We start from the raw sequence: 12474 nt of genomic DNA, 5'->3' as shown, positions 1-12474 counted from the left end.
TCTCAACTGGTGCATGGTATTGTTCCGGAGGGAGTGGGGCAATGAGCTTCAATCCTTTCGGCTCACTTAGAATCAGGTACCTCTCAACAGACATGGCAAGTCCAGAATCTATGGCCTATAATGTTTGACTACGTTGGGAGGTCTGACTTCTGGAAGACAATGTTATTGAATTACTGACTTATTCATCCCAGCCACGATAGGCACATCAATATTGCAATGCTAAAAGACTGTTTTCTGATTGCGACAATGATATTGTAATTAATAGTGAACGGATTTGCATGTATGTATCCTTTGAACCAACGCAAACTGAAAAATAAAGTTATAAAAAAAAAGATTTTTAATGTAGTAAATAATATTATTATTTATTGAGGTTGGGGTCAAAACTGTCAATAAAATATGTGGCCCCATCAGTAGATTTGTGAGTTGCGCTTGAATTTATCATTTGTAAAATAATGTCAGTGGTATTAAAATGTCTAATTGTGCATTGTGTTAGTATTCCATTGGGTCAGAAAAAGATGTTTTCATTGTTGCAAATACAAATTGAAATATACAATTTTGCAGACCAAATTTAAATGTTGACGGTTTTCACCACTGACAAACTCAAATACTGCCAATATAAAACTGTTTACTTGAATCAGCCATTGCAGCAGAGAAATTGCAACATGCTTTCCACAACATCTTTTACATGGTACATCTCATAGTGTTTGCTCAACCCATCTCATAATGAACATGCATGACGATAGTTAAAACTGAATTAAAAAATCCATCCTGCTGCGATTCCATGAACACTCCAAATGCAATTGGTTTAGACACCATCTGTCGACCTTACGGAGATCAGTCAGCAAATATAGGTGAGAAACATATTGACCTGGCTCGCTATGACGTCCTTGGGTGGATGAACACTGTACGCACCATAAGCAGTGGTCATGTCCCAAGCGTCGATGATGCCAACGTTCATATCTTGAAAGATGAAAGACAATGCGAGGTTCTGGAGGTAGCCATGAAAGTCACTGAACCGTTCTACATCGGGGCTCTTTTCTCTGGTATTTTCCAGTTTCACGATGACCTTCGTGTCTGGACTTCTGATCAGGAGACGTAGCACAGCTTTGCGGACATTGATAGCACGCCTGATAAAGATGGCGATTGGGAAGGGCCTGAAATGCTGCCCAAGGGTTATAACAAGGGAGGTGTGTGCATCTCCAGACACCAAGTCGATCTCGCGAGGTAGGTAGGCGTGATTCTTAACAGTGTACAAACTCACAGTTACAAAGGGGTGTCCGTGCTTCTTCCACTGGATTTTAAGGTTCCTGCCCATATCCAGAGCCAACAAAGACTGGTGTGGCCCACTTTCATGCAGATCAAAGAACTGGAGGCCTACACAAAATGGAAAATATAAGACAGAATAATATTAATAAAATAACCATGAATCAAGGCACCCAAAAACATTTCGGACTGAAATTAGTTTTGAATTAAATATGTGAAATGAGATGTGGCAGACTTTAGTGTATGGAGTGTTGAACTGGAATGCCAGAAAAAGCCACACAACAGAAAAACCTCAGTGGTGTTTGCGTAGAAATACCCTATAAAGGTTTGTGCAGAGTCGATACTGGCCCAAAACCTAGTCTTCTGCATTATTAACTTTGAGTTACATAGATGACATTATAGTCTCTGGTACCAAATGGGCAGGTCGTATTTGATCTGTGTTGGCTACTATTTTTGAAAGGCTTCCTTTATTGTTACATCTGCGTATGTAACAAAGAACTCCTTACAACAATTTGGAGGAACTTAACTCATGCTATCCACTGGTTAAGGGGTGTACAGAGTTATTTGCCTACAGCTGCTTCACCCATATATGGCTAGCGTGCACTCCTTGGACCTGCTTTGAGTTGGGTAGTAATGAAAAGTTCTTTGATTTCTGAAAGTATGTGAGACTATTCAGCCTTAGGGTCCTCTTCCCACAAACTTTTGACCTACCCCCTTCTGTTTGTTGAAATTAATTTTTATTGGCGTTAGGACTCTGTGCACTTGACCATTGTTGATCACGACTAAAGTACTCGTGATCGTTCCCTAAAACATGGCAAAATTAACTAACACCTGATTGGCAGATTTCATTTACTAGCAAAGTGGTACAACATGTTATTTATTTATTTATTTATAACGTTTTTTTACAGCGCGAACGTGACCCACGAGGGTATCAGAGCATTTTACAGTATACAGTATAAAACATAAGCGGATGATGTAGTATGCAAGCATTTGAAATGTGTCAATACATACAAAAGAGAAATATAATATATGATCACAAACATAGGTGACCCAGAATCAGCAGGACATTGCACAATAAACGGGTATTGAGCATTAGGTTGTTGTGCTAATAAACATACATATAATATACTCCTTCGATTTACCATGGGTATGAAGTATATGGATAATATAGTAGATCCGAGGCCAACTGAGCTTTACTCTAAATACATGTACATGTACCTAGGACCTGTAACTTAAGTGCTACTAGTGGGCTTGCAGCACTTATTGTGCCACCCATTTAAGTAACAGTTTAAAATATTTCTCAGGTTTGCCAATGCAGCCTGTCTGCAGTTATAAACTGCCAATTCGACTTGGCAAAATAAACCCCTTTCAATACACTTGGGGGCTTGAGGAGTTTTAAGGACCTGCATGAGCTAATTCCCCACTAAATTAATGTCACACAAGAAAAGAGCCACAGGTCTGGAATACCTTGGTGTGTGCCAGCATTAGTTCTCACTTTGCAGACTGGTGGCAAGCGCATAACATCAACTGGAGCAAGGTTTGGGAAACCCCAGGCATGCGCCAGTTATAGACTTGATTGTATGGTGGCACGGGGGTGGTACAAACCCCGGGACAACAGGGAACAAGGGAAGGTGGCTGGCAGTGTAAAACCTTATGTCCAGCATTTAGAGGTTGTGGGGCTCCCTAGTTGGAAAGCAGATAGCGTATACTTCTGGTAAGTTTGCGCGAGAAATCCAAGGCACCGTGGGTGAGGTGCTGCCGGATCAACAAGGGATACATAAACAGCTGGTGTCCAAGGTCGGTATTCCCGTCTCTATGAGACTTCTGGTCTATGTGAAAACTCTTTCTTGCGCAAACGCTTCCTTGCGCAAATCTAACTGTAGGCCATGTATATCTTATCTTTGAATCCCTCTCTTGGGGTCTCTTGTTTTTAATACCAAATACCTCTGTTGGCAGATTTTGGTGCACGCTCCTCATGGCTAATCAACCGGGACAGACGTAGTGAATTGCGCAACCCATAATGGTGAGTTGCACGTCTTTGTTTAACCACACATTGATCTAATATGTAGATGTGTCACAGATATTCTCAAAGGAGGTTATAAAACTGTAATTTTAACTCATGCTATATGTATACAAGTAATGCGTATGGTGACAACATGCAATTTGTCTCCAATATAGGTTGTATGCAGTACATACTGAACAGCTAAATAAAACTGGTTCAGTATTACATTCTTGATGTATTCACGTGTTTTTCATGTTCTTTTCACGTATTTGCACTTAATCCCTGCAGTAGCTGAATAGAACTGACCCTGAAGAAGGCAGAGACACTATCTATGTCCCTCTGGCGAAAACATGTTGGTCTATTGATTTACACATTTTGTCTCTAAAATGTTGGCAATTATGTTACCAGCTCCTTACTATTTTTAATCCTGACACCGGGTAGCCGAATAAAGTTAATATAGCTAACCCTGTAGCCAGTTTTAACTTTCACATCACAGCACTTCACATTCTTTCACACACACACCTAGCTCACATAGGGGTTTAGTACCCCCCGCCTTACTCAATAAAAACATCCCTGAGCTCCTCTCTCGTAGAGAGGGGGTCATAGCCCACACAAAGACTAGGTCTTTTGCGTGAGGAGGCACCCCTATGATGAAGTATGACACCTCTGGTGTGTGAGGGGAACCGTCGTGAAAAGGGAACCCCCCCCCCGTCTTCCAAAATAGACTATATTCTAATAGTTTATCAACCTCCTCCAAATTCGGACCCATGGCTCTTTTTTTATGTGACAAAATAAACCCCTTGCCAGATCTTAAACACCCTTTTAAATACATATAAGTCACCCTAAGGTTGGCCCTAAACAGCCCATAGGGCAGGGTGCATTGTATATAAAAAGTTTGCCATTGACTTGTAAGTTTTACTTGTCCTGGTTGTGAAAAACTCTTTAATTATTTTCTCAATACTGTGAGACCTCCCTTTCCAATACAAGAACATTAAAGGCCAGATGTACAACCCTATTATGCATGCACAAACAGGTTTGCGACCCGTTTGCACATGCAAAATACAAAAGGGTCATCTACTAACCCTATTTAGCGAGTTGCAATTTATTTGCGACTCGCTAAATATGATTAGCGACTTGCTATTAGGAAGGGGCGTTCCGAGGGTGTCCCTTCCTAATAGCGAGTCTGAGCCCTATGTATGACTGTTTTGTAACCGCAATTGCAGTTGCAAAACAGTCGCAGTTTACCACCTACCTCAGAAGGGTGGTAAAGGACTCTCAAAAGGGAAGGGGTCCCCATGGGACCCCTTCCCCTTTGTGAATGCAGGGGGAAATATTTTTAGGGGCATGCAGTGGTCCCTGGGACCACTACTTGACCTTAAAAAATTAAACAAAAAAGTTAAATTTTTCTTATTAAATGCATCTCGTTTTCCTTTGAGGAAAATGGGCTGTATTTTTTTTTAAAAAACAGCTTTATTCAAAAGCAGTCCCAGGCATGGAGGTCTGCTGAGCCCAGCAGGCCATCATACCTGGGAGGGCCAGCCCTTCCCAATGGGGTCTCAAATTGTGAGTGCCTTATTAATATTGATGAGGAATGCAATCTGCAACCCCATTCGGAATCACAAACAGTGTTTGAGGCACTGTTGTACAGTGTGGTTTGCAACTTGCAAATTGCGACTCGCAATTTCTCGCAATTTGCGACTTGCAAATCACAATGGTTGTACATCTGGCCCTAAGTTACTTATTACATTTAATAAGTGATAACTTGTTTGGGAACAGGTAGAAATCTCATGCTTGGTCTCAAAAGAACTGTAATTTAAAAACCTCTTTAATGATAAAGTCAGGTTTTAAGTCACAATTCTAAAAATGCAATTTTTAGAAAGTTGCCATTTTTCTCCACTGCAGCTTGTGTCCTAGGTCACATAACAGTGATTAGCATGACAAGTGATCTTTGTGTATTCCTCCCAGACATCGACATAAAAATGGACTAGGATTTGGCAAATGGATTATCCTGCCAAATGTGTGGGACGGAGCTTGTTCCCTTCCCCACTTAGATTTCAAAGGAGCTGCCTCAGGACACTCATAAGGAACACACACTAGCCTATTGTCACCTCAGACCCTTTGGAGCCAGGATAGAGAGTAAGGAAATTCAAGAACCATCTGTGGGGGTGGGGGGGGGACTTCCATGCCAGGTATAACAATAGGACCCTCAGACCAACTCTTCAGTACACTCCTGGATGAGTAAATACTACAAAAGAAGAACTGCCATGCTGCCAGAGGACTGCCCTGCTGCTTGTGGCCTCACTGCTCTCTGAGAATAAAGACTGGACCTGCTCTCTTAATCCCTAGCAGAGTGCGTCCAAGGCTGGGGTGGTTTACCTTCTGTTATGAGTGACAGGTGCACAACAAACTCCAGGGTCTCTCTGAAAATGCCCAGCTGACCTGCTGTACTGGACCTGCCTAGACCTGCACGTGGACCTGTTTGATCCCTGCTGACCTCTGCAAGAATGAGTACTTGATACCCAAGACGTACCCCCCCAGGTCCTCGACCCTTTGCTGACATCAGTTTAACTACTCCTGTGGAGAAAAGGAAAATGCTAAAGTTTTAGGCGCTTCACAATCTTAAATGGGCCTGTTCACACTGAGACCTTGCTGCTAGAGATGACCGCCAATGCGAAGCTCCAGAAACCAGACTCTTCATGCTACAGTGACCGCCAGCGATGACCAGCAACATGAGATCTTCACTTTGCGCTACAGTATCAACAGCCCTTGGTGACTGCCAATGTGAAGCTCCAGCAGTCATCGAATCCAACCCCTGACAGAATCTTTGCACTACTGTGAAGACTGTCTGCGATGTATGTCCTGTTCTTCACGCTACAATGATGACCATCCACAAAGCTCTCCATGCTCCCTCCTTCACCGCAAAATGAACTCTTTATGCCGGACTTTAAGGCGGTAATTTTTTTCAGCTGGGCTTACCTGTGCAGCACCCACCCCAGCTCTGGAGTACACAAATGACTATGCCACACACGGAGCTCTGTAATACATATCTTTATCCTTCGACATGCAAACATTAACTGAACGTACTGCGTCATAGAATTTATTGACCACACCCAGATACGCCCAAATATCTCCCAACTGATTACATAACTTTGTAAGAAGTCCACCTAGTACCACAAGGGTCCTACTGCACATGATCACACAACACTACATCTCCCGAATTTGGTAAATAAAAAATATGGATAACATACATGCATTAGAATTACTCGATGAGTCATCAAGGGGCTTGCACCATTCTTCCAGAGGTGAAGGAGTTGCCATGTCATCTGGCCTGATAGCTGTAGGCTCAGATGCTTGATTTGGGCAGTCAGGCTGGCTTGTTTCACTCATTGAGTCTGAAGCTTAAGAGCATTATGGCAGATGTTTGAAATTAGTTGAGTCTTGTGTAATGGACTTTCTGGGACATTGACCGGTCACTACCTGTCCTTTACTTATCACAACTCTCAATGGATCAGAATCAGAGTATCAGTATTGCATTTCCGTTTTTGCTTGGCTAATACTCAGTCTCTTCTTTAAAAAACATGTCCCTAGCACATCTGCGCTTATCTGTTTAGGCCTTTATCTTTCTTTTGCAATAAGTGTCCATGACACAAATCTTATCAGTGTCTAGTACTCGACTTGTTGTCCATTGTGGTAGGCTTGTCCCAATGGCTTACCCAGACAGCAAGAAGTCAGGGCTTACATTTGTTGTGGAATGGGGAGTTGATCGATTGACATGAAGCGCTGGACCCAAAGCTGACTTGAGATCAATTCCTTCAAGCACAGCATGCTGAACCACTTTCTTATGGGTGCCCATAAATCACAAAGGTGAAATGCTTTCCGTACAGAAACACATGAAAATTCTCATGAGTCCATGCTACAGCCATGCTCTCGTTTCTGGGTGAGATTAGGCATGTTCAGTCTGAGATAGACTTCGCCTGGCATAGGCTACAATGTGTCTCTGAGCATGTGGATGTCCATTGTGTTGAGCAAGAATTGCGCCCAACACCACTGGGCTTGCGTCTACAACAATCTCAGTATGTAACCTTGGTCAAAAGTAAGCCATATCAGTTGCATTTTCAATTGCGTGTTTGATTTTCTTCAAACTTTGATCACATTCAGAGGACAATTGGAAGGGAACATTCTTCGTTGTTAACTCACGCAATGGGGCACTCACCATGGCAAAAATACAAATGTACCTGGAGCAATAGCTGGCAATACCTAAATAGGATCGCACAGCATGGTTACATCTTTTTAATTTTTTTTTATTTTAGTCCTCATTTGCCTTGCTTCCACCCTTTGTCTTTCTATTGATGCCAGTCTTGGGTTTTCTGACCTCATTTGCTATGAGAGGGAAAAATAAGGTCTAGGCTCCCAGAATAGCGACCATGCTATCTTTTAGCGAAGCTCCTCTTTCTATCCAACATAGACCCGTCCCCATATCCTACTGCTCGCACAGAAAAGACTATACACAGCGGAGGCAGTGGAAGGCTTAATCATTGGACCATTCCCCCTAAACATGTAGCTCACCTAGACACAAAGGGAGTCCAGAATTTGTATCTTCCTTTCCCTTGATCCGAAATGTCCAAATTGGCTGTATAGCCCATAGATTTTAACCAATCACCCAAACTTGGTGGTGTCGGACATACCCACAATTTACATATCTCCCTACGAGCTAAAAGCATAGCATAAAATACCAATTTGGCATTGTCTTTAGTAAAACAACTTTGGCATTCCAATACTCCAAAAATAACCAAAACAGCGCTTACCTTGATCTGCAGGTTTAGGGCGCAAGTTAAACATTTACTTACTGCCTCCCAGAAAAGCTGTAACTCCGGACAGTATAAAACAAATGTAAGTCATCGGCGCTCTGACTGCTGCATTTTGGACATACCACCATTCTTCCTGAGCCAAATTTAGAAAGTCTTTGTGGAGTCCAGTAAGCCCTATGTACAGTAAAGAAATGATTCCTCCTGAGATATGAAGGTTTCACTATTTTATAAAGTGTAGGCATAGATACTTGCCATTGGTCTTCCAGCTCGGTCGCTGGCAAGCATCTTCCCCACAGATCCGCCGGCAAGGTGAATACACCATCCTCCATCTCCAGAATCATCCAATACCATAGAGCAATTTCTTTTTTAACAACTGTAGCGGAGAGGCGTTTTTCTTCTAACTCATTTGGTTCCCCTAACCTTTCCCAAATAGTCTGAAACCAGCTTTGCACGTGAAAATATTAAAACCTTGAGAGCCTTGGGCCCACCACCTGCTCGCACCAGTTCCACGGCACCAGCTGACCGTCCAGCAGCATGTGCTTCCATCTTAGAATGCCCGCTTCTTTCAAAGGTAAAGCCAATGAGTCTTTTGTCCACTCAGGAGAACCTGGGGAGTCCCAGATAGGGGCCCAATAGCTAAAATATGGTATATTTAACCCCTTCCGAATTTTAAACCAAGTTTCCGCCATCTCCCTCAGAGTCTTCAGCCTGATCTACTTAAAATATTTTGGATCAGCGAATTTAAACATGAAACCAATTCCTGCTCCCTTCTCCTTAATAAGCATCGCTCTAAAAATCCTGCCTATTTCTGAATCTAGGGGAATATGCAATAACATGCTACCGTTTTTTAGAGAAAAGGCCCAAGAGTAAAGTCTAAAATCTGGAAGAGCTAAACCACCCTTCAACAGCCTCATCCTTTAATTTGCGCCAGGAGATTTGCGGCCCTTTTGATGCCCAGATAAACGAACTTATATCGCTCTGCAACTTAACAAACCATTCTTTTCTAAACGATAAGGGGATAGAATCAAACAAAAAAGTTAATTTTGGAAGCAAGATCATTTTTACTAAATTCACTCTGCCAAACAGAGTTAGCGGAAGATGCATCCAACCCTGAATATTAGCACAAATCTCTTTTTTAACCCGGTCAAAGTTAACTTTAGGAAGGTCGGCAATATTTTGAGTGATCGTTACCCCCAAATATCTCATTTCTCTTTTAACAGCAATCCCCGTCTCGCCCATATTCCAGCTCATCACTTCTGTCTTGTCTCTGTTAATATCATAACCTGACACTTTACCGAACTCGGTTGTTAATTTCATTACAGCCTTCATGGTTTATGCAAGGTTCGTTGTAAAGATTAAAATGTCGTCAGCATACAACCCAACCTTCTTTGTCCGGCCGTTAAATTCAAAAGGCACAATACTGTTACAACTCCTAATTTTTCCAGCCAGTGGCTCAATATAGAGATCAAACAGTAACAGTGAGAGCAGACACCCTTGCCTGGTCCCTCTCATGATTTTTACTGGAGAAGTCAATATCCCATTAACTAGCACTCTAGCTTCCGGAGTGGCATAGATACTATTTAAAGCTCTACGGAAGTTAGGACCTAGATTAAAATGTTTAACCACCTTCTGCAAATAGGCCCAATTGACTCGGTCAAATGCCTTAGCCGCATCTAATGCTATCACTGCCAGGGGGAGGCCATAAGCAGTTGCCATGTCTATAGAACCGATCAATGAGTATGTCAACTCTTTTAATGCCCTTCCTCTTACAAACCCCTTTTCGTCTTCATTCACCATTCGAGGCATATAACTATTCAACCTTACTGCCATAACCTTTGCAAACACCTTATTATTGCATTTAACAGAGAAATGGGCCTATATGAGTCCACTTTTTTGGGGGATTTCCCGGGTTTTGAGATTAAGGTTATAATAGCTTCCTTCCAAGAATCAGGAAAAGCAGCGTCTGTCTGAAATATTGTCTTAAAAAGTTGTCTAAAAATAGGATTTATAGTGCCAGCCAGAACTTTGTAACCTCAAGTGGGAGGCCATCCGGCCCTGGAGCCTTCCCACGCTTCCCACCCCTTATTACATCTTCAAGTTCCTCCGAAGTGATCTCATCATCTATGGCTTCCATTGCCTCATCTGGAAGGCGCTCTAGGTGCTCTAGCCACGGTAACACATCCTCCCCATTCATAACCAACTATTCTTTATATACTCTCCCAAAGTGACTAAAGAAAGCCGAACTAATCTATTGGCTGTCACTCAACACTGCCCCTGATTCTTCACAAATGATCTCTTTTATAAAGTTTCTAACTCGGTCACTCTTCGCCTTCCATGCAAGTAATTTACCGCAGCCTTCGCCGTATTCAAAATGTGGCAACTGGCTGGCCTCCCAGCTTTCTCTGACACGCTCGCTTATAACTCCTGACAGCTCTGCCTTTAGCTTCAAGATTTCGGCCACCAACCTCTCGTCATCCACCTGTCCACCTAGATTATTCAAAGCCCCATCTGACTTCTGAATCTGTTCTTCTAGTCCTGATACTTTACCATGGTAAACTTGCCTCTTATTTGCCACTAGAGTGTCCACTCTTCCCCTTAAATAAGCTTTATAGGCATCCCAGACTGTCCCAATCTTGGCCGAACCTAGATTACTTTAAAAAAAAATTCTTCAGTCTCAGCTTTTAACCCCTCAATGACCTCCTCTTCCAGTAAAATAGTACGATCACGCATCCACCTAGACCTACACTCCTCTCTCCTAAACTTAAATGAAGAAGAATGGCTGAATGGTCAGACAGGTGTACTCCAATGTGTTTAACTTCAACTTCCACATCTTTAAGTACCCTGTCAATCAAAAAGTAATCTATACGAGATTTATGTTTATAATTTTTATTGTAATACGTAAAACCAAGTTGCGAGCCGGCCATGCACCTCCATATATCACAAAGACCACACTGGGTCATCAACATCCGAACTCTAGACGACATTTTAGGATTGCAGGCCACTCTACTATGTTGGGATCTGTCCATTTTATGGTCTAGAACAGTACTAAAATCTCCTGCCATTATAATCTGATATGGAAAACCTAAAATCTCATTTGCCAACTCATCTAATGGACCTATTTCGTCCTGATTTGGACCGTAATAACCTATCAAAGTAACGTTTTGACCAAAAATATTTAACTTTGCTAGAATATTTGTCCCTTGCTTTACCAATAAAGCTACCCCCTTCGTAACCAATGTCTGCTTCGTGAAGACAGCATGTGCGATCCACCTCTGGGATTTAAAGAACACCCTACTTTCTTCTTCTGTAAAGTGTGCCTCTAACAGAATAATGACTTGCGCTGGGCATTCTTTTAAATACAACATTATCCTATCTCTCCTACCCTTTACCCGAAGCCCATTTACATTCCATGCTAAAAATTTTATCTGGAAACTGATGTGGGAGCACACTGCTTCACCTCCCAGCAGGTTCGCCCCTAGGCATCATGGTAGAGCTGACGTGCTCGTGGAGAGGCACCTGAGCGCCTGGAGAGGTACTGTGACCCAAGAATACGGCAGCCTGCTCAGCAACCCCAAATATTCTTATGCCTAATCTCTGCTGATGACGGATAATAATCCAGAAACATGTGTCCAGAGATGGCCAGCACTAATCTGCACCCACCTAGTGAAACACTCGAGAGACTTTGCAAGTATACACACTTGGCGAACTGCATCTACCATGATGCCTAGGGGCGAACCTGCTGGGAGGTGAAGCAGTGTGCTCCCACATCAGTTTCCTGTTTAAAGGCTCCCTCGAGCTGCTTTGAGCTGACAAGCTCGTGGAGAGGCACCTGCGTGTCTGGAGAGGTACTGTGACCCAAGAATATGGCAGCCTGCTCAGCAACCCCAAATAATCTTATGCCTAATTTCTGCTGATGACGGATAATAATCTAGAAACAAGTGTCTAGAGATGGCCAGCACTAATCTGCACCCACCTGGTGAAACACTCGAGAGACTTTGCAAGTATACACACTTGGCGAACTGCATCTACCATGATGCCTAGGGGCGAACCTGTTGGGAGGTGAAGCAGTGTGCTCCCACATCAGTTTCCTGTTTAAAGGCTCCCTCGAGCCACTTTGAGCTGACGAGCTCGTGGAGAGGCACCTGCGTGCCTGGAGAGGTACTGTGACCCAAGAATACGGCAGCCTGCTCAGCAAACCCAAATAATCTTATGCCTAATCTCTGCTGATGTCAGATTCCGTCGCGCCTCATGGAGATGATGGGTCCAGAATGTAAGACTACATGTTCCAAGATGCTTAGCGGCTAGGAGGCGGGGTATAAGTAGAGACCATTTCCTGCAGCTGTTGTCGGATATTCTGGCTTGTTGTTCCTGGCGTTCCAGACGACCGTGCGGATTGGCGTT

At 43.0% G+C, this 12474-nt stretch overlaps 1 protein-coding gene across 1 annotated transcript in view; it reads right to left on the bottom strand.

Moving 5' to 3' along the window:
* Positions 1 to 334: 334 nt before the first annotated feature.
* The window catches only part of LOC144824919 (NXPE family member 1-like), a 749464-nt gene continuing 737324 nt past the window's right edge, over positions 335 to 12474 (bottom strand). The window contains exon 6 of the mRNA XM_078683880.1: positions 335 to 1374. Coding sequence (XP_078540006.1) covers positions 839 to 1374 — 536 coding nt within the window. The 3' untranslated portion in view covers positions 335 to 838. The remainder of the gene's footprint in view (positions 1375 to 12474) is intronic.

This window comes from Lissotriton helveticus, chromosome 3_1 (assembly GCF_964261635.1).
Source record: "Lissotriton helveticus chromosome 3_1, aLisHel1.1, whole genome shotgun sequence".
Classification (NCBI taxonomy): Eukaryota; Metazoa; Chordata; class Amphibia; order Caudata; family Salamandridae; genus Lissotriton; species Lissotriton helveticus.
This window is presented reverse-complemented; position numbering and strand designations above follow the sequence as displayed.